Raw genomic sequence first — 22,567 nt, forward strand, 5'->3', positions numbered from 1 at the left:
AGCAGTAACTGAGGATAGTATAGGTTCCAGAAGCTTGACCCCACAGTTGTGAAATGTGTAATTCACACATGTGAACAGCTGCTAGGATCCCCTCCCATGAGGAAGAAGCTGTGTCGGGGGGGAGACAACTTCTGGCAGCTTCAGATGCATGCGACCCGCTGAAGTTTCTCCCCCAGGCTCGGGGAGCGTTGGCCAGTGTGCGAACCACGTGTGAGTTTTATGCAGTTTTGAGTAACTGGTTAGAGGGAACAGATTCGGTTCCGTTAGTCAGTATGGTGTGGACTTTCCGACTCTTGGTAATCACATCTATGCACTCGCAGCTCCTGGCCCGGCCGCCTGGCCTCCCGGGGACCCCTCCCTCCCAAGGACGTGGGTGGCAACGGGGAGCTCTGCCTGGTGACCCAGGCGTGCAGGCCAGGAGTGTGAAGAGGGGCCAAGGGCCCAGACCAGGGAGGACGTGCTGCGCCCCCCACCCCCCACCCCAGGCACGGCCACTTCCCGGCCTCACTAACCACGCCACTCCCCTGGGTATAGTTCGTTCCAGGCGACGACAGCCAGGCCACTCTCCACAGCGTGGTGGAGGAGCTGGTCCGGTTCCGGCTCAAGGTCCGGCAGTTCGCGCTGGCCAGTGGAAAGGCCACCGGGGAGGCCCAGCGGCAGCAGCGGCTGGACAGGCAGCCCCTGCTGGAGGCGTGTGACGCTCTGCGCCAGGACCTCACCGCCCACGGCATCAGCATTAAGGTGAGCCATCAAAGCCGGGGGCACCGTCACCCCGAGGGCCTCTGTAAACCAGGCGGGGGCACGCAGACGCGGAGTGGTCCAGGCCAGAGCCCGCTGGGCTGATGGCGCTCCTGAGCAGAGGACCACCCCTCCCCCCCCCCACCCCAGTGACACAAGGGACCCATGGGAATATGTACTGGGGAGGGGATGCTGCGGCTGGGGACGGATGCAGGAGCAGGCCCAGGTGGCCCAGGCCTGTGGAAGCAGTGGGGTGGCAGTGAGCCCTGTGTCGCCCCCTCACGCCATGAGCTGAGGGAGTCCGCTCAGCCAGAACCTTCTTCCTCTGCAGGACAGGAGCAGCACGTCCACGTGGGAGCTGCTGGGTCAAGACCACAGACCAGGGAGCTGAGGGCTCCCGACACAGTTCTGTAAAAGCTTTACATTAAAGTTTCCTATTGTAGCTGTTCAGTGAACATGGAAGTAAATCAGTGACACCGTATGCCTGAAATGTGCATTCTTCATGATGCCGATGGACAGGGGCAGTTCTCAAACCTCCTCGGCAGCACTGGTCCTTGATGCTGGCCCTGTGCCCGCGGGTGACACCATGGCAGGACCCCACGAACCCTGGAGCCCCGACATCAGGACGCAGGTCTCACAGGAGTCAGGACGGAGTGGCCTGCACCTTGAGCCCTGGGCAGTGCTGAACTAGGGGTGAGGACCCGTCCCTACATTCCCTTCTGGCTACACAAGTAACGTGTTAATCATAGGAAACCACATAACCACTCCCGCAGTCACTGCTGCATTCACTCTGACTGTGGTCTCTTCACGCCGCATGTAACCTTTTCAACCATGGTTCTCGTGTGCCATCCTTTGTGGCCTCTGAGCAGACATAATTGGGCAGTGCTCCAGGGGCCGATTCTGGAAGAGCCCGGATGCCAGGGTGAGAGCAAGTCACAGGTAGGAGAGAACAGACTGCAGGGCGGGACATGGCCACATGGCTCATGGCATGGCTGAGTGTGTGGTCTCCCTGCTTTCAGTCCGTCTCTTCCCACCCGCTGTCCCATACTGCCGAGCTGGCATTTCCTGGGCCTGTGGGTGAGCACATGGCCACCTTCACTTCATCCCTGGCCTCCAGGATCCCAAAAGGCACCAATGCCCCCTTTTACCCATTCATAACTAGACTTGCCTACAATGACCCAGCTCATGCAAATATACCCCAGGCAGGTACGCCTCTTAAAAGGATACCAGAGTCCCTTCAGTACCTGGGGGTCACACTGTCCCCTGATGGCCGCAGGCCGACCTCAGCCCCCCCAAATGTGCTCTGTGTTGCTAGCCTGCTCTCGGGGAAAAGCACGTCCCTAGCTGGAGCTAGTAAGTTCAGATGGGTTTGTAAAAGCACAAGAAATCAGTTAATTTTCATAACAGCCACTTGCCCCTAGCTACAGGAATTTTGAGCAAGAGGGTTTGTACTTAGAGCAAACCCATAAAAACCGTTGCTGTGACTACTACAGTTTATTTTCAGAAGGAAAGGCCGAGTGCATTTTAACAACGTTGGCGACAGGCTTTTACATTTTCATCTCCCTGCTGTCTGTGTCCTCACCTAGGAAAGGCGTCTGCTAAAAAAGGAATACAAAACCATGCGTTGAAATAAACCAGATTTGCCTTTTAATAGTCACCAGAATTTAGATATAATTCCCCAAAATGAAAAACAGTGAAGTTTTTAAAGTTACACCTGAAACAAGGGGGGTGGGGAGGGAGAGACAGGTTTTTAAGAAATGTGGCTTTAAAGGAAGGATCCATTTGAGGTCAGGGGTCACAGTATCACCCTAACCATCAGGGCAAAATGACGTTTGAAGGAACCACATGGGTCACGAGCGACTGCCCAGGCATCACACAGACCTCAACTTCTTGACCAGAATCTGCTCCTGAGGACACACCACCTCCAACCAGCAGGGCCCTGCTGTCTGACCGTGTTCAGTCCCCTTGCCCCGATGGGCCACGTTGGAGCCCCACCCACACGCTCAAGGCTCAGTGTCGTTTCCTCCAAAAACCAATCACTGATTGTTCTGAAATGCTCCCATTAGCCCAAGCCACCAATGCTTATTTCTGCCGGGTTTCAATGTACTCAGTGTTTAAAAAGCAAACGTGAACGAGAAAACGAAGGCCACGCTGCCACCCGGGGGGCCTCAATTTTAAAAAGCACAGCTCATCATCGTGCAGGTATTTGGACAGGACCCAGGGGATCCCCGTGGGGGGGCATGTAGCACGGGGAGCTCCTCACAGAAACAGGAAGCAGGCCGAGTCCACAGCGCCAGCTCAGCGGCCGGGACCGTGGACGTCTTTCTCTCCATCACTGCTGAACAGCCAGGAAAGTTCAGAAATCCTGTTCAAGTCCCTTTAACACCTATAGCTACGTGTTAAGGCCAAAACCAACCTGTGGATCATGCTGCTCTTGTACCCCAAGGACGGGGACCCGTGACAAATGCAGCGTCCCCATCCGTGGCACGGCCTGCTTCCCGTTGCCTCGGCTCAGGTTTCAAAGAGTCTGCGGAACGCGGGCCCGACCTCCGCGATCATGTCGGTGGTGGTGGTGGAGCGGCCGTGCTTCTGGAAAGCCTGGTGGCCGCACTGGCGTGTGAGAGAGCATGCGCCCAGGGCGGCCAGGAGCAGAGGGCTGGACCTGGAGGGAGGACCGTCAGACAGGCTCCACTTTCCCTCCCACGTCCCCCTGACACCCCAAACAGGTTCAAGCCTGCCGGGCCCCTGAGGCAGAAGGCGGCTTTATGACCAGGGACACGGATACGCCCGGACACAATACCCACCTGCCTGGAGGACACACTGCAGCTTCCCCCCACAAAGCACGGCCTAGAGCGCCCTCGGTGCCAGGGTGCAAGGATGACTGAAGATCTGAGAACACGGGTCCTCGCCCCCGTCTGACACCAGACCCCCGTGCGGCACCCGCGCGGTCCGTGCCCACCAGCAGTGCCGCCACCCTGCAGGTCCCATATAGCTTCACGGGTGTCGAGGGGGCCTCCAGACCCGGGACATCCCGCCCCGGCCCATGTGGCCACCAGTGTCACGTGATGCGTGTGAAGGACGGGAACTGCCTGAGCTCACAGTTCCGACCGGGAATGTGAACCAAGCCTGCATCTCCCAGTCCTGCCACTCAGAGGAAACTACTCTCTCGGGACAGCGGGCACAGCCAGCTCCCCTTGGCCCCGCTTGTTGGTCCCACGCTTCTGCCGTACGAGGGGGTACACCTTGTACCCCCTGGAACAGGGTCCTGAGCATGGCCGCATGTTAGAATTAACTGGGGGCTTTAAAAACTCCTGACACCTCGGAGCCATGGGCGCCGAGCAACAGGGCAGGGCCCCAACCTCGCACGGAGCAGGAGCTGTGCGGGTGACCGTCCTGGGACCCTCCTGCCCTGGGGTCGCCTCCACGTGATCCCGAGCTTTCCCCTGCAATGTTCCAAGCGGCTATATGTATGAGCAAACGAAGTGGCTCACACGGCTGGGAACCGGAAGGACAAGGGAAGAAGACATCACATACCCGTTTGTCTTCTCGGGGCCGGCGTGTAGCGCCCAGTGCACCAGGACACCCAGGGCGCCCGACAGCAGGTCTCCCTGGCCGCCACACCTGCGGCTGCTGCCTTCGTGGGCACACTCGAGCACTGCGGGGCAGGAGGGACAGGGCCGTCAGAGCGAGCTGGCCTGTGCCCGGGGCGTGATCTGGATCAGCTCCGGCCCTTCCCGTGTGCTCCTAATGAGGCGGTGTGTTTTAAGGAGAGCAAAGCCAGACGGGTCTGGAACCACCTGAGCCGCGCAGGTGGCGAGCAGACTCGTACAACTGGTAGGGCGCTGCCAGAACACATCGGAGAAGAGCACAGGTACACGGGGTGGCCAGGCTCACGGGCTCCGAGAGCCCAGGCCACCCAAGGACCGGCACCGCCTTCAGGGAGGTGTGTGCCACGCGAGTGCCCCCGGCACAGACCCAGCTGTGACCGTTTCGTTCACACTGTGTCACGAGCAGCTGTTTTGAAAATACAGATCTTGCAAACGGGTTATTTACAGCCTCTGAATGTGTCACACTCTAGAGCTCTCTCCAGCAATAAAAGCCCCAAGGGTGTCAGGGTCCCCCAGAGGACACTTGCTGTGTCTGTTGACCGCGGCCACGTGAGTGAGCACTCTCGGTGCACAAGGGTTTCTTCCCCTTACGGCAGGTGACAGTCCTGGGTCACGCTGTTACAGCCGGTGTGATCCCTGCCCCCCATCACGGTAAGTGAGCGGAGGACCGGCTTTCAGGGCACTAGGGAGGCGCTGCAGCCGCCAGAACCTCCCCCTGCTCGGCCCACTCAACAGCCCACAGGCCCCGGCGCAAGGACGAGGGGGACGCAGCCCCTCCAGCACCTGGCAACCCCTTCCCCGGGGTCAGCTCCGAGCACCTCCTCACTCTCCCACTGTTTTCACAACAGAACAGAATGCGGTAGAATAGTCAAACTTGTCTATGACCCCGAAGGAGTGGGAGGCAGCGGGCCAGGGACCCCGGAGCACCCCCTGCTGACCGGACCGCGTCGCCACCGCCCCTGGCGTCAGGGAGGGTGAACGCCCTGCATGCTCAGTCCCCTTTGCCAAACAGGAATAAAACTAAGCTCATCAGGAAGTCCCTCTGTGTGGAACACGTGTGGCACAAGGGACCGCATGAGCCACGGGGACGGGTCTTCCAGGGCCCAGGGCCCAGCATTGGCCACCCGGGCTGACAGGCGTGAGGCCTACAGCTACCCACCGTGTTCACCGTCAGACATCACGTCCCGCTCCCCTTTCCGGACCACGGTCACGTTCCCCAGGGCCTGGCTGAGTCTCCGTACGGCTTCACGATGATCACTGCCGTCCACAAGGTCCCTAAGCTGCGAGGCGGGACATCACAGACAAGGCTGTCGGCGGACGCCAACGGCGGCACGAGCAGCACAAATACCGCCCTCCTGTCGACAAGGAACACTGCCCGTGGTGGAACTTTCAAGGCTCACAGAAGTGACACAGGCCTGAATGATGACGCGCTAACATTCATGGGGTGCTCAATATGGAAGAACTCGTGGGTTTACATCTGTTGTGTCATTTCGTCCTCACAGGCCCTACGAGGTGATGCCGTCATTACCCACATTCCACGGGCCAGGCAACGCGGGCAGGGATGGGCTGATCCACAGAGCACCCACCCACCTCTCATCCACCAAGAGACACGCTAGCGAGAAGACGCCCCATCATCACATGCCCCGCCAGGAACCAACAGCACTGTTAGCATGTGGGGGAACACGCATCTACCCACTGACCGTGTGCAGGGACAGGTGGGGGCAGAATCACAGCATCGCCCCACCCCGTCTTCTAGAGTGGAGAGGGGGGACCTCACACCCCATCTCAGGAGGGACTCAGGCTCACGCCCCGTCTCCTGAGAGGTCAGCAAACTCACCACGGCGTCAGAGAGTCTGGTGAATTCCCCGTGGTTGGGAGTGAGAACGGCCTTCCGGTAGCCGTGGATGAGGGCCGGGTGCTGAGCAATGAGCCACAGCCCGTCCTGCAGACAAGAACAGGTATTTAGTGCACAGCCTCGGGCCTGGCTGTGAGAAGGGGAGCAGAGGAGAGGCCACACTCACCGCATCGATGATGATGGGGACATCCCTGGCCTTGGATGCTTCTAAGATGCCCTACAAGGAAAAGGAAACCACACTGAGCGACAAGCCCTCACCCCTCGGCGGAATTCAAAGAACACCAAGCAAGCAGTTCCGCAATGAATTACAACAACAGGTCATTGACAAGCAGAAATTAAATGTGGGCAACAAGCAGAACAGACCCCCCCCCCCCCCCGACCCAACAGTGAGCCCCTCTGGAAGTCAGGGCCAGCCCACAGGGTGGACCCCAAAGCAGAGTCTCCCACTCTTCCATCAGCACTCACCGGGGTTCCCAAATCATCAGTTCTTATGCAAATTTCTTAACATTTTGTGTTTTAAAATAAGTGACCACGGGGCACCTGGGCAGCCTTTCATTAATATCCTCAGCTCTGGTCAGGATTCCAGGGTGGGATTGAGCCCTACACTGGGCTCTGCGCTAACAGGGGGGAGCCGGCTTGGGACCCTCTCTCTCTTACCCTCCCCTGCTCACATATGCACTCGCATGTGCCTGCTCTATCTCGAAATAAACTTTAAAAAGATAAATGAAACCAGTGATGATAATAAGCAGTAAATCACCTCTGACAAGGTTATACTCCAAGTTTCAGAAGTTTTTTACTAAATTATCTTTTTTCCCCCCAATATATGAAGTTTACTGTCAAACTGGTTTCCATACAACATCCAGTGCTCATCCCAAAAGGTGCCCTCCTCAATACCCATCACCCACCCTCCCCTCCCTCCCACCCCCCATCAACCCTCAGTTTGTTCTCAGTTTTTAAGAGTCTCTTATGCTTTGGCTCTCTCCCACTCTAACCTCCTTTTTTTTTTTTCTCCCCTCCCCCATGGGTTTCTGTTAAGTTTCTCAGGATCCACATACGCTAAGTTATCTATCCACAATCAACATACATACACTAGCTTATTGCTATGAACCAGTATTTTACAAGATCATGTGCTGCAAATGCACTTGAAAGTAGAAAACATTAAGAGAACAATGAAACAAGAGCCCTGCTCTAGGACGGCTGGTGTCCTTGGAACGGGAGAAGAGGAAGGACACGGACAACATGGAGACAACTGTGTGATGACACAGCAGGAAGGCCAAGGAGACAGGCCTCGGGAAAAAGCAAACCTGCTGACACTCTGCTGTCAGACGTCTCCCAGGACGGGGGGAGCGGGGGGACCAATGTCTGCTGTCCCAGCCCCCGCCTATGGTGGTCTGTGGTGGCCACCTGAGCAGGCAGGTACAGATGTCTAGTGCCTCAACGGCGTAAACTCCAGTGTCTTCTGGGCCCAAGAGGAAAAGCAAAGGAACCAGGGGATAAATCCAGGACAGGGGACAGCTGCCTTAATGATGGCCCTGACTTGGGATTTGTAAGACAGATGTGTTGATCTCTGTGAGGCAACTGTTTGACTTAGGCTTCAAGCGAAACGGTCCAAAATATGTACTGAGCAGCTAGGACATCGCCAGGTCACACGCTCTGGACCTCCGGAAAGCGTCTTGTGATGTACACGGGCTCAGCGTCCAAAGACCGTCCCCGAAGCCCCAGCTCTGCCACTTAGAGTTGAGTGAACTTAGGTCACTTTACTTCTGTGAGACCGGGTTTTCTGATCGCTAAAATAAGGATAAGACCTTGAGTAATACTCTGAAGTTTGTATGAGGACTAGAGATACCGCTTCTAAAGATTTACCCAGCTCTTAGCAAGGGAGCTGACAGTCCACAAATGGTAGCTGCAGTAATCATTTTAAGTACACAGTCTAGCCCTGAGCCTGACAACTGCTTAGGTCTAACACACATTTACCTTTAAACTATTTCCTTCAAGTAAATTATTTTGGAGGGTCCGAGGACCTGCACATACTTGAAATGCAACCATTAAAAAAAGAAAACAGTAAAACAAAATACATGGTAAGCAGAAATAACTTAAGACATTAAAAGGTAAATCCACATACGTTTCATACAAAGTTATTCTGAAAATGAAACGAAGAGCCCATGAGACCAGAGCTGCCCTGCCCCACGGCCTCAGTGGTCCTTTGCTGACACGGGTGTGAGCGATGGGAGAGCGGCCAAAAGCCCCCTCAAACGAGGGTCGGGGCACAGGAGGCTCGTGGAGCCGTACTTCCTCCCTTACAACGAAAACACTCCTGCTTGCTTGGAGTCTGGCTCTCCCGTTAGAACAGATTCAGCTTGACTAATTCCACTTTCCCGGATCTCTGGGTGCAGGCTGCAGCGCCTGGCCACAATGAGGATGCCTCCGCCTCTGTGCTTTCCTATCACATTTCTCACAGAGAACAGTGAAGTCCACATTCAAACGCCGAGAAACCTCAGGCAACACAGCGGGGGATCTGAGTCGTGTAACGTCACAGGTCACTTGGCTCTCCTGAAGCACGGAGCCACATGTCAGTTGCCCACTGAAGGACCAACTGCTTCCGTCACTCGGAGGACTTGTACGAAGTGCACTGTGCACGTGGCTCCGTCCCCACTGACCCCACTGCCAGGACAGCAGCCACAGTGGCGGCCAAGGCCCCGGAACACAGCAGACAGAGGGGACAGCAGCACCCAGGGAGACCAGCTGATGACACGACCACACCTCTCTCCACGCACATCTAGTTAGCGCTACAGGGTCCTACAGGGTGGATGGAAAGGAGTGAACGAGCGCCCCCACAGGTCAGAGGAGGCTGCGCAGCAGCCCCGCGTGTCCAGCAGAAAGACGCAGCTGCAAACAAACCAGCAGGGGGCGCCCAGGGGTCAATGGGTTGAGGGTCCCACTCCTGATTTCCGCTCAGGTCGTGATCCCAGGGTTGTGGGCTTGAGCCCTGCATCAGGGCTTAAGATCCTCTCCCTCCTGCCCCCCACCCCGACTCGTGCTTGCTCGCTCGCTCTCTTTAAAAATTTAAAACAAGTAAACCGGGAGTACTCCCTGGGGAAGGGGCTGAGGGGAGAAGGGATGATGGCCCCCAGAGCAGAGTCCTGGCCAGGCAGCGCTCCAGCAGAGGGAACAGCCGTACGCACAACTTGCAGATGGTTATCCTGAAGAAGACGCCCAAAAGAAATGGACGCACACTCATGCACAAATGTTCAAGACATCAGCACTGTAACAGGAAAAAGCCAGAAACAGCCCAAATGAACTAGTTAAATATGGCATGTGGTGATGTAGCTATTAAGAATCATGAGGAATATACACATACCCTGTCAGGAGAAAGTGTCCAGGACTTAGCATGGAACAAGCATAAACTACAGATAAAAAGAATGAGGCTAGTCAAGAGCCTCCATTCTAGATCTGGAAAACTCTGGTTCAAAACCAGCATATGAACTGGAAGACTTCACAGCAGCAATCCCCCCCCCCCCCAAAGCTGACCTACAGATTCAACACAATCCCTGTCGGAATCCCATCTGCCTCTTTGGCAAACTGACACGCTGATCCCAAAACTCCTGGAAAAGTGCACGGGACCCGGAACAGCCAGAATACTCTTGAAATGAACAAAGCTGGAGAGATCGCACAAAGCTTATCGCATAGCCACCGTCATCAGGACTGAGTGGCACCAGCACATGGACAGCCGTACAAACCAATGAACAGAAACCAGAGCCCAGAAATAAACCCTTATGCCCACGGATTTCCAGCAAGGACACCCAGACAGCTCACTCGAGGCAAGTGGAGCTGGAACTGAACATCTACTTGCCAAAGAACACAGGTGGACTGCTTCCTTACACCATACGTCAAAATCAACTCAAAATGGACCACAAACCTAAATATCACAGCTAAAAAACAATTAAGCTCTTAAAAGGCAGGACGTGATCAGAATTAAAAATGTGTGCTGCAAGGGGCACCTGAATGGCTCAGTCGGTTAAGTGTCCATCTGACTTTGGCTCAGGTCATGATCTGGCTCAGGTCATGATCTCATGGTCTGTTGGTTCCAGCCCCGAGTCGGGCTCTGTGCTGACAGCTGGGAGCCTGGAGCCTGCTTTGGAGTCTGTCTCTCCCTCTCTCTCTGCCCCTCCCCCACTTGCGCTCTGTCCCTCAAAGATGAATAAACATTAAAAAATAATTTAAAGTGTGCTGCAAAAAACAAAAATCAAAAACAAAAATTGTGCAGCAAACACAAGTTCCTCAAAACGTGAGCAAAAGTGATCACAAAACCTGTAACAAAGATTCGCGGTGGTGTTACTCGTAACAACCCAAGCGGAAGCCACCCAATCGTCCATCAAGTGATGGACAGATAAACAAAGTGTGGTCCATCCACAAGGGAACGTCAAACAGCAATGAAAGGAGTGGAGCCCTGGGCCACAGCGCACACAGACGAACCCTGAAATGCTGGGTGAACACAGCTGGTCACAAATGCCATGTAGTGTTAAGACTGAACTGCTAGGAAAGGCCCAGAACAGGCAGAGCCACAGACCACGCCGCCTGACACCTCACCTTGGGGGGGGGGGGGGGGGGCGGTCAGGATTCCAACACGTGAGACTGGAGGGACACACACACTCAGACCACAGCTCTTAAAAGCAGCAGCCAGAATTTTGAGGTTACGTTGAATCCATCCACACCAATAGCATCTCTACGTCTCCACAGCACGTGAGCAAGAAACCTCGCCATAATTCGATAATCAGGGTCAAGGAGCATGAAAGAAGAAAGAGGCCAGAGAGACTGTTGTGAGCTCCACTCTGTCACGGGGCCAGCGGTGAACCGGTAGGTCACAAAAGGTCAAGAATCCCATCATCCTGAGGGTCACGGGGGCACCAAACATTCTGACACTGTTCCGGCAGGAACCCTCACTTGCCTCTCTTCCTGAAGACAAACCATGTGGCAGAGAGGCTGTCCCAGGCCCTGTCCCACCCACGCTGCGTGGACAGCCACCATCTCAGGACAAGAGCACACTGCAGACCCACTGTGTACGCACGGGGACGCCCCTCCCGTCTCCCTCTCGCCTCACGTGACCCAAGGGGCCTGGCACTCCTCAGCTACGATTGCTCCAACTTTTCAGCAAGAGGTCAAGGCTCCAGGGCTGGATGATGCCACCTGGCAGGCAGCATGACCCCGTGCTGGTGCAGGTGGCTCTGAAGCAGGAGCGCCCCAATGCCCCTCGTTTATAGGGTGTCACCTGGAACTACTGTTCGACTGTGCAGGACTGGCTCTCAGATTACCTGCCCCAAATGTCCAAGCGTTAGCTCTTTTGGCTCTCTGGAGGACAAGTCAGTGGCTGTCCTCCCATGGCAGGCGTCTGTCCCCACGCCTCTTGTTCCAGAGCAGAGTGGGACACCCGCACGTGAGCGATCCCAGCAGCAGGGTGAAAAGCTGACACCCCAAGAGCAAGAGACGCATCCCATCCCGGTTGGTTGTTAAAACCTAAAGGTTTGCTACTCTCTCTCTGCCTAGTTCCTCCTCCCTACCCCAAACCATCTCCATGACTCCATCAAGAGGCACCGGAACACTGAACAGACACTCCATCAAAGTGCTCGTCTTCTGACTTCCGAGCTCAGTCGGGTCCATGAGAAGAGGGAAGTTCGGTAATTCTCTACGTTACCTTAACGTTTTCGAGAAGAACGTTGTCTCTGCCCAGGCCGGGTCCTACCACCAGGGCGTGCAGTCGGGGCAACCATGTCTCCACGTCCCGCACGGCACTGGGGCTGTCGCTGCGCAAGGAAAAGAAGGGCAGAGCACTTACAGTCTGCACGTGCTGGCTTACCCTTTAGGGAGACCACAAGTTCTTCTGGATTCCCCCGTTCTTATTCCGAGTTCCTTCTCTGTGCCGGGACCGCACCCGGCATCCAGCCATCAGCCTCCCTGGCCTCCTCCGCACACGGGTTCTCCCCAGAACACCCAGCTGCGGAAACCTAGCTCTCAACATCTACCATAAGCCAGACAAGACACGTGGCTCCTTCATAACCATCTCTGCCCTCTGGAAGGAACCCGTCTGTCTCCATCACTCACAGGAGGCACCCGGGGGACCCTGTACAACGGAAGAACGCCTTCACTTAGCACAAGACCTGACAGCTGGAGGCACTTGTGTCACTCCTTCCCACCCATCATCTCGCTCTTAAGACTCTTGCAACCCACCATGTAAAGCCTTGCCCAGAACAACCCCACTGTGAGCCCCAAGCAGCCGTGCTTAGTCTTTGTGTGACTGACTGACTGCAGGGACGCAGGTACTTCCAAGAGGGTGCGGTTGTCCAGAACACCCCGCCCCCCCCTCTGCTCCCAGATGTCCACATGCTGGGCCGAACCTGCTGACACGCACTCCTGGTGGCCTCATCCTGTCTCCTGGCTTTAAACCTCTCCCACACGTGAACCCCTGATTTACCCTTTCCCTGACCACCTCCGTCTCATCCGGTGCCTGACGGCAATGTGCTCAGATGTCCGACAGGCAAGTGAAAACACACCCAAAAGCCAGCCCCTGACGGTCAGGCTCACCCAAACCTGCTCCCCCATGCCCCCACCTTGTTAACGGACAACCAGCTTGGACCAAAGCCAGGGCGGCCTTCACAACCCTTTTCCTTCTACCCCGCATCCCACCTGTCAGCAGCCCCTGGGCTGTACTTTCAGACGTGCCATGAATCTACCCCCTTCTCCTACTCGTACCCATCATTCACTGTCACCTATGACACCCCCATGCAACCCCTGCTTCCACCCTGGGCCCCAAGAGCTGTCAACACAGCAGCCAGACGAGCCTGTTACAATATCCACTGGATGTGGCTGTTGCCCTGCTCAGGGGCTCCAGCGGCCCCCCTGCACTTACATGAAAGCCAGACCCTCGTGATGACCCCCACAACCTGCTAAGCTTGACCCTGAACCTCTCTGGTCACCTGCCCTACCTGGAGCTCCTATTGCTCCCCAACACCCCGCAGCCTGAGCTGTTGTATCAACCCTTCCCCGTGTCTGCAGGGCCCTACCTGAACGCACCCTCTGGGCCCCCGCTCATGATCACCCCACGGAAAAGCACACACATGCCACGTGCGTGCACCCCATGTGACATGTGGTGTTCCATCCCCTGCCCTGGCTCTCCACGTGGTCTTTACCACCCTCTGACACACTTGTCCTACTTGTCTGACTCTAGGACTTTGCTGCCCAGTAGGACAGACATCAGCCCCATGTGGCTACTTAAGTTTAATTAAAATAAAAGCCCAGCTTCTGAGTCCCACTGGCCACATTTTAAGTGCTGGGTAGCCACGTGTGGTCAGCAGCAAGGAGAACGTTTTCATCACTGCAGAAAGCTCTAGGGCACAGGGTTGTCCCAGAAAGGAAGCTACACAGAAGCAGGTGTTTTGTCTGCTTGGTCCTATGCTGTCCCTCTGGAAGCAGGGCAGAGACTGGAAGGGGAAGCATTTGCTGAATGAGGAAACGGCCCCACTACGGTCCGACGGGCTCATTACTGCTGTGGGGGCATGGCCACAGGCAAGGCCCCAACCTCTCCCCGGAGGCCTCAGCCCTTTCTGACAGCCACGGCGCACAGGGCCCTGGTGGCCTGAATCTCATCCCACGCTGCACACACATGGCTGCTGGGCTTCTGACCTTACGGCCTTGTCCCCTCTCCTGAGGGCACCTCCCGTCACCTCCCAGCACAGCAGCCACCGGGCAGAGGCACCTGCAGCCCCTGACGAGCTGCGAACCACCCGCGCGGCCCCACTCACAGAACGGGGTGAACGATCAGCTCCGGGCTGTATGACTTGATCACGGGTGCAGCCTCCCGCGTGCAGAACACGTGCGATAGATCTGCACCCTAAGAAACGAGCACAAGGGCGGACTCAAAGCACGGCCCACCCGGCAGGCACCGAAGGGGTGTCCGTACAAGCCCCTCGCCGCGGCCCCACACTAGGGCGAGGTGGCTCAGAGCAGGACAGACCCTAAGGAAAGGTCTTCAGAGAAAGCCTTTTGCAGCGCCCCCTCCCCGCCAAGTGGCAGGTCAACCCAGACCAATTCAGCTGTATCACCCTAAGGGCCGCGGGGGGCACATTTCACTCATACTGTGCCGACGACGGAGCTATTAGGACTTGATCAAAGGCCTAGGAAATCGCGAGGTGTAAAGACGCCAACTGCTTAAGGCAGGACAGAGGCGGTGTCCCAGGATTGCACTGAAGTACAGTCCTAATGAAACTTCAGTTAAAAACTCCCAGTTCTTTGGTCACAGCACAAGGTCAGGATAGATTTCAAGGTGCTTTTCGGGGCATCTGGGGGTTCAGTCGGTTAAGTGTCTGACTCTTGGTTTTGGCTCAGGTCATAATCTCACAGTTCAAGGGATCAAGCCCTGAATCAGGCTCTGTGCTGACAGTGCAGAGCCTGCTTGGGATTCTCTCTCCCCCTCTCTCTGCACCGTCCCCCGCCCCCAACGCTATCTCCTCCTCTTCCTTTCAAAAATAAACTTTAAAAGACAAAGACAAGCTCTTCACTAGACAGAGAAGCTGTAAACAGACCTACCACTTTGAGAGCGGAAATTGCTGCGAAGTAGGGGGCTCCCGTGTACCTAAAAAGGAAGATACTTACAGTCAGAAACTTCTGGGAAGGAGGCAATACAGCAGGTTTATCAGAGGGTTACAAAGACATGAATCACACGGCCCAAGGCCCAACACCTCACAGGTGCTCAGAAAATGTTCAGTGAACTTCAGCAAACATGGCTCACGACCAGACAAGTCACTGTGTCACATAAAACCTTTGTGCCACATCAGGACCGCCACTCTCTGCAGCACGGTGCCCACACGGAAGATGGAGGCGGCCATATGAGCTCACTGAAGGGTCTGCCAGGAGACCCCCAGGGGCAGGGGAGCACAACACAATCAGGCACCGAGACTCACACAGCTTCCTCCTGCTTCTGCCCTACCATTCCAGAATGCCTGTAACTGTTTTTAAGGTTGCATCAAACACAGAAAGGAAAATTCTTTTTGGGGGGGGGAGGGGGGGAAGAGGGGAGAGAGAACCCATTCACATAAGGGCGAGGGGGCAGAGGGGTGGAAGGAAGGAGAGGAACTAAAGCAGGCTCCACACTCAGCAAGGAGCCTGATGCGGGGCTCGACCCCATAACACGAGATCATGACCTGAGCCAAAATCAAGAGTTGGACGCTTAACCTACTGAGCCACCTAGGTGCCCCTAGAGAGGAAAATTCTTGAACTTGTCATCGGACTAGTGTAACCTTTACGTCAATCCCGAGCAGCAAAGGGAACCTAGGAAAAAGACTGAGAACTCTCTACACGAGACACTCTCCCAGAGCAGGGCCGCCAACGGGCCGGGAGCACAAGGCAGGACACACACACCCTCTCTGGCCCACCCCACAACAAGGACACAAAACAACGAAAACCAGCTTGCCTACTTGCCCAGCAGAGGCTGCCCACAGTCACAGGGCAGGGGGGCGGGGGATGCTTGCTGGTGCCAGCACACACATTAGTATCTGGAAGGCTAACGATGTGTCCTTACTGTATTATCATGTGGGGTACCATAAGGCTGTCACTTCACACATCTCTGAAGTATTTGAATTTTTATAAACAAGTACATAATGCTTTTCTAACCAGAATGAAGAGGATCCTACTTTAAAGCTTTAGTTCCTAAAGCTAATGGACAGATTTTAAATTAGATAATTACCCCCTAGCACGCTACACTACCAGACTATCTAAAAAGAAAACCTGAAGACCGATTCTTCCCATGCAAACGTCCCAAAATACAAAGCCGGAGTTGGAGGGGATCTGAGGAATAAAACTCCCGACATCCTCAACACTCTCAAGGGGGCTGGGACCCAAGGGGGCCCCCATCCCAGAGGCCGGAGGAGGGCTGTCCTTTAACTGGGGGCCTAAAGGAAGAAAGGCAGCTAAGAGCTAGTGATCCAAGAGTCCAACATGCGGTAGCAGGAAGAAAACCAGGTGCGAGATGAGAGCCAGTAAAAGGCAAACTTCCCCCATCCAAAGGGATCATGTCTACAGACAGAAAGCACTCAGCAAATCTCAAGATTATTGAAAAGAAGACACACCCAGACACATCTGGAGAAAACTGCAGAATTCTAAAAAAAAAAAAAAAGAAAACCTTACAAACAGCCAAGCAAGAGTAAATTACTTACTTACAGATTAAGGTGAACTTTTAAGGTGCAGAGTGGAGGCTAGAGGACAATATGATCACGTGCATGGATTACCAGAGAAAATCGCTGCCACTTCGGCCAAGGTGCAACTCAGCCTGCCTAGCAAGATACCGGGGGTGTGCAAGTCCTCCACGGGCCCCCTGCACACTCTGCACAAAGAACGTGCCAGAGGAGGCCAAGGACTCCTACCCTAACTGCAGCCCACCAGGCCAGGCAGGAAGCAGACAGCAGTGTAAGTGGCAATATACAAAGTGACAGTCAGCAGTGAGAGCTCTCTAGGAATTCTTAGATCACGTGTTCACTCTCCCCAGAGGCATTTTTAATTCACAGTAGGTAGAAAAGGCAGCCACTAGCTACATTTGAAAGTATAATAGGGGCGTCTGGGGGGCTCAGTCAGTCAAGCGTCCAACTTCGGCTCCCCATCAGTGAGTTCAAGCCCCGCATCAGACTCTGTGCTGATAGCTGGGAGCCTGGAACCTGCTTTGGATTCTGTGTCTCCCTCTCTCTCTCTCTCTGCTCCTCCCCCATTCGCATGCGGTCTCTCACTCTTAAAAATAAATAAACATTAAAAAACAAGGACAAATTACAAAATGTTATGCGTCGAATAACTCAGCGGCAAAATACATAAAACCAGAAGAGAGACCAGGCCACGAGAAAAGGGTAGGCTCTAATTTCATTAATGACTCCCACGAACATCTTCAAATTGACAAAGTACACCAAACACATACTGTTTTTATCCTGATTACAAAGTAATACCTGTTTGTAGCATGGAGCCTGGTCCATACAAACAAGGGAAAGGCAAGAAAAAACAGCCTCAGCCTCCACCACAGGCAAAATCGTAACACTGACACAACCCCCGCGGACCGCACACTCAGGGCCCGTTTTCTCCTATTCGGTCAAGAAGCTCATCACTGAAAGATACCGAGTGTTGTAACATGGAACTACATTTAGAGATGATTACTGGGGTCTAACTGGACAGATGGCGGGCCGCTAAGGAGGCAGACAGCCAGGTAACAGAGGTTGTTGACACGCTAACGTGGTCCAAGTCACTTACTCCTGGCAGCCTCCGACTATACCTATTCTTCCGTCCTGACCTTTGTGCTTCTTGGTGGTTAGAGGAGGGATGATATTCCTCACCAGCTGTAAAGTATTTTCCATATCCGTTATTGAATGTGGTTTATGCAATGAAAATGCTCTTCTTAAAACTGAAAAACAGGAAAACAAATTATTTAGAAAAATAAGTATCCATCGGCATACACAAAAGAGACTGACACGAGATAGCCTGTTAACCAAAACACCTCACAAAGCTGACTTAATATCAATGCTAGATTTTTATCCAAAGGCTTATTTTATTTCTATAAGCAAATGTTTAGAAATTACAACACAAAACACAAGCTGTACACCATCAAATTTGTTTCTGAAATGTGTCATTTTGAAGTCTAATCTTTCAGAAAATGTTTTTAATGCATTCCTACTTAATAAACTATACACATTCCATTTCAATCCTCCTTTAAGTCTTTTCTTTCAAACTGGAAGAGCAACTTCCCACTTGTTACCTTTCACGGTCACATTCAAGTCTGAGATTCACATTACTCCCAATTTGCCAGTCATGCTTCTGACACTCAGTTGGATACAAATTAAATAGTCCAGAAATGGGGGGCGCCTGGGTGGCTCAGTAGGTTACGTGTCCCACTCTTGATTTCGGCTCAGGTCATCGTCTCATGGTTTGTGAGTTCAAGCCAACGTGCTGATAGGGCAGAGCCTGCTTAGGATTCTCTCTCTCTCTCTCTCTCTCTCTCTCTCTCTCTGCCCCTCCCGTGTGCACTGTCTCTCAAAATAAACTTTAAAAAATTAAAAAAAAAAAAGCAACCTAGAAATGGCATTCTAAATAGTAAGGTGATTTTTAACTGTCAGCCCCATACTTTCTACCTTCTTGCAAACCAACACAAGCTAAGACTCAAAACAGAATCACTGTAAACCTCTGGCCAAGAAAAGGCACAAGTGGGCTTGCTCAGGGACACCCCCAGCCCGCTGACCACTGTGCTTCCAAAGTCCCGGGGAGTGTCCACAGTGCCACCTCCCAGAGGCGCTGCCTGTCCACACCCCAAATCTGCGGGCTGCACAGTCTTCTCGTGGGCACCCCCCGGTGAGCTGCATGAAGGGAGCTAGAGCCACTACAGTCACATGTGGTGACAAATCACTGCTCGAGAGCAATCCACACGGTCATGAAAATGCTTGCTCTGTGTTTGTTCCAAACGTTAGCACATCTACGTAAGGACCGGACTGGACAACACAAGAATATCAAAGAACGGCCACTCCTTCAAATTCCCCACATCAAGAAATACAGTTGCTTTTTACATTTTTTTAAAATGTATTTATTTTTGAAGGAGAGACAGAGTGTGAGTGGGGGAGGAGCAGAGAGAGAGGGAGACACAGAATCCGAAGCAGGCTCCAGGCTCCGAGCTGTCAGCACAGAGCCCAACGCGGGGCTCGAACCCACGAACCCTGAGATCATGACCCGAGCCGAAGTCGGGCCATTAACCGACTGAGCCACCCAGGTGCCCCTATGGTTGCTTTTTAAAGTCTAGAATTGTGAAAGCACAATCCAAACTTACCGGTCATTCAAGGGTTGTTCTGGGTTCCTGACAATGTTGTGGTTTATCAGGGACCGTAACTTTATGCTAAGGACTTAGCCACACACAAAATACTCCTAAGGCCACCCACAGCCCTTTGCCTACACAGATCATGGTTCAGCCCCACCTACAAATTCAGGCTAGGGGTTCCCTCACCCCCAACCACCTTAGAGTGGCACAGAGCAAGACACTCCATAGACGTTGGTTTATTGGATGTTGCATGTTGGTTTAATTTTCATTAGAAGCCAGTCTGTCCTCTTACAGACCAGGACACTGGAGCCCAGGGAGACAGGCCTGTGAGGACACCTGGGTTAGTGACAGGTAATCCAGGCCAGAAGACACCGCTGTACCAAAATGCTGCCGTTTTAAGGCAAATCGTTTTTCTTTAACCAAATAGTCACCACACCAACCAAAAGACGAGACAGAGATGATCAAACCTGTCTCAACTGCCCCCATAACCATTAGGGACTGGGGAATAAAACCACTCGGGAAGTATGGCATTTTCATTCATGAACCAGTAAATCCACGCTGCTCACCAGCACCCGCCCCATCCACCTGAGGGCCAAACCAAGGTCAGTTACATTTCCTTACACTTGGCAGTTAATCGGTTTCAGCTGGCTTACCGGGGGCAGACCCCGTTCGGGGTTGTCCACAGAAATATTTAAATAGAAACATCAAAGTTCTGCAGGAGAAAAAGGCCTTGACCAAAGGCGATTCCAAATGTATCCAATGAAGGGGCGCCTTGGTCACTCAGTCGGTTAAGCGTCTGACCAGCTCAGGTCATGATCTTGCGGTCCGTGAGTTTGAGCCCCGCGTAAGGCTCTGTGCTGACAGCTGGGAGCCTGGAGCCTGCTTGGGATTCTGTGTCTCCCTCTCTCTTTGCCCCTCCCCTGCTCATGCTCTGTCTCTCTCTCTCTCTCTCTCTCTCTCTCTCTCTCAAATAAATGTTAAAAAAAAAAAAATTAATCCAATTAAGTCACCTGGTCTTCACAACAATTCTGAGTCTGGAAAACAGGTCAAACCTGCCCGTTTTTTGTTTGTTTTAAGGAAGTGGCTGAGGCCGACTGGAGAACTGAACGGATTTCGTAAGCCTGGGCTGTTTTCCGGAGTTACGTACCGCCAACGACCCTCCCTGATAACATGTCTCTTTGTGCCCGCCGTGCCTTTACACTAACGAGACCCGTCCTAATTTGGAGTCCCTGCACCTGACAGCATTCTGGACAATAACAGAGATGCCCTAAAGCTAGCACAAGGGGTCAGTGCTCGAGAACTCCACCTGTGTTTTGGTAAAAGTTCAGCAGGTCGGCTTAGTAATGAATCTTCAAACTCCAAGAGAAATACTAACTCATCACAGGGTACAAATTTAGGAGAAAGGGCTACCAATAAAAAGTCTCTGAACAAACTGTGACCAGAGGCCCCTTATGCGTCTCAAAGCATTTGGCACCTGAAACTAATGGCATGCTGTGTGTCAACTATCGTGCAGAAAAACAAAAAGCCAAAACTCCTTAGGTTATTCTGTGGCAGGCCCAACTATGTACACGCCTTTGGTAAAATCCGTCTGATGACTATTACAGCAAAAGTAAACTTTACCACTTCAGTTACTTACTGGCTAGGGAACCGTGGCTTGCGTAATTCTCGTTTTCTCAGAGCCTCTTCCACACAAAGGCGGATAAACAAATGTCTCCACCGTGTTGTGAGAAGTGAGAAAATACAATATACAAGCTCTTTCACGGTTTAAAATATATTCCTGTATCTTACACAAACACAAATAACGTACATAAACATCCACAGGGCAGAGAGGAAAACCCCTCGAGGGGATACGGGGCTCCGACTGGGACACGCTTGTTCCTTACACGCCTAAATCCTTTTACACCGTCCGTCCTACTTAACAGCCGAGGCCGGGGCTGGGTCCTCGGGGGGTCATTCGGGTGAACCCCACATGCGACCCGGGCCCCAGGCGCGCCCACCGGGGCCGGGCTGCGCGAGGCGCCCCAGGACCCGCTCGGTCCCCTCGCCCAGCGCTTCCGGCACTTCCAGTCCGCGATGCGGAGGAAACTCTGCACCGCCTCGGCCGGCCTGCTGGCCCTGGCCCGGCCCCCCGACGGCCCCGCGTCGTCCCCGGCTTTCGGCGGCGCCTCCCGTCCGGACGAGCGCCTGCGGCCAGGTACCTGCGTCCAGCGGCGGCCCGTAGAGTGCGAGCCCGGCAGACAGCAACGCGACCACCGCCGCGCCGGCGACCACAGCCCCGGCCCCCGCCCGAGTGGCCATGCCCGCAAGGCCGACAGCGACCTTACCTCGCCGGCAGGCGCAGGCAGCCACCCAGACGCGACCCACAGCCATCGGCGGACTTCCGGGCTCGCGCCCCGCCCCGCGCCGCCGCCGGAAACACGGCGGCCCGCGCCGTCCCGGAAGCAGGCGCTCAGTCCGGCCTCGCCCCACCCACAGGCCAGCCTCCACCAGTCATAGTTGGTCTCCCATGATTGACAAGCTCAATGCCCAACCCAGCAGGGCCCCAGCTCCGGTCGCCTGGAGTTTTGCCGGAAAGCAGGTTAGGGCATCAGCGTGCGCCGTAGTGATTGGGGGTTTGGGTTGTTTTTGTTGTTCCTATTTTGGGCCGGGAGCATTATGGGAAGTGGGGCAGCACGCTGACTCGTTGACAGACACTTTGCTTTTGGAAAGCAGGTGGAGGGTCCGGAGGAGCATCTCTGCGCAGCCCAGTCCCTCATGTGCCCGACCTCTTCCCTGGACTCCCAGACTGGTCCATCCAGCTCGGTGGCCCCCGCCAGGCTCCCCGCCTCCATAAGTCGGAGCTCGGCCATCGCAGCTGCGCGAGTCAGAAACCCGGAGGGCAGGCTCGCTCCCCTCATTCCCCCGCACGCATCCCTCCTCCTGAGGGCCTGCCTTGTGGAAGCCGCTTTTAGGGAAACAGGCTTGAGCGGTGGAATGCAGAAAGGGTCCACGGCGACCCCTTGGCTGAATACGCACAGGCCCATAAGGAGACCCACCTCAGGACAGCCGTAGCCCCTAACTGACCAACGGGCTACTTACAACCAGGCGCAGTTACGCAAACAGGGAGAATTGCATGCGTTGCCATACCTCGTCTTCCCCGTTTAAAGTAGCCCCCACCCACTGTCTCCTTGCAGACAGCCGCTGCTCTGCTGTCCTGCCCGCTGCTCCCTTGCCCTGTATGCAAACGTGCATCCCCTTTGCTCTGCCTCAGGTGAATTCTTTCACTTCCCTCGCCCCTGGCTTCCACCCCCATCATAGTCTCACGTTTGGGGGCCCCCATCCCACCGGGAGAGACACCACGTTTAGACACCACATGCCTTAGAAACGGATTCAGAATTTGCCTGCCCGCACACTCTGCTTGAAGCGCCGTCGTGGCTAGGAGATGATGGCAGTGGCACTCTGTTAGTGTCCTGGGGCTCCCATAACAAATTGCCACACCCCGGGAGAGGGGGACACAGAACAAGAGAAATTTCTTGTTTTATGGTTCTGAAGGCCAGAAGTCTA

The 22,567-nt window shown here is 54.4% G+C and overlaps 2 protein-coding genes across 5 annotated transcripts in view; one reads left to right on the plus strand and one right to left on the minus strand.

The window, feature by feature from the left end:
* CARS2 (cysteinyl-tRNA synthetase 2, mitochondrial) overlaps window positions 1-1,219 on the plus strand; it is a 45,151-nt gene extending 43,932 nt beyond the window's left edge. For 2 of the 3 annotated variants that reach the window (XM_040487080.1, XM_040487079.1), the window contains 2 exons: window positions 535-741; window positions 1,070-1,219. In XM_040487080.1, the coding sequence (XP_040343014.1) occupies window positions 535-741; window positions 1,070-1,129 (267 nt within the window). In that variant the 3' untranslated portion in view covers window positions 1,130-1,219. Of the gene's footprint in view, window positions 1-534; window positions 742-1,069 lie in introns of those variants that run through there. The other variant, XM_040487081.1, reaches the window with a different exon arrangement.
* Window positions 1,220-2,358: 1,139 nt separating this feature from the next.
* NAXD (NAD(P)HX dehydratase) lies at window positions 2,359-21,479 on the minus strand. 2 transcript variants are annotated; one of them, XM_040487083.1, is made up of 10 exons: window positions 21,349-21,479; window positions 17,476-17,626; window positions 14,779-14,824; window positions 13,995-14,083; window positions 11,891-11,999; window positions 6,368-6,418; window positions 6,184-6,288; window positions 5,506-5,626; window positions 4,273-4,393; window positions 2,359-3,400 (listed from the first exon to the last, which is right to left on the minus strand). In XM_040487083.1, exons 1-10 carry the CDS (start codon window positions 21,392-21,394, stop codon window positions 3,250-3,252), a joined length of 990 nt encoding a protein of 329 aa, XP_040343017.1. In that variant the 5' UTR covers window positions 21,395-21,479; the 3' UTR covers window positions 2,359-3,249. The 2 variants fall into 2 exon arrangements, with proteins under 2 accessions (XP_040343017.1, XP_040343016.1); XM_040487082.1 differs by lacking the exon at window positions 21,349-21,479 and adding an exon at window positions 21,223-21,342.
* Window positions 21,480-22,567: the final 1,088 nt, after the last annotated feature.

Source organism: Herpailurus yagouaroundi, unplaced genomic scaffold (genome assembly GCF_014898765.1).
Source record: "Herpailurus yagouaroundi ecotype Mexico unplaced genomic scaffold, PumYag 164, whole genome shotgun sequence".
NCBI lineage: Eukaryota > Metazoa > Chordata > Mammalia > Carnivora > Felidae > Herpailurus > Herpailurus yagouaroundi.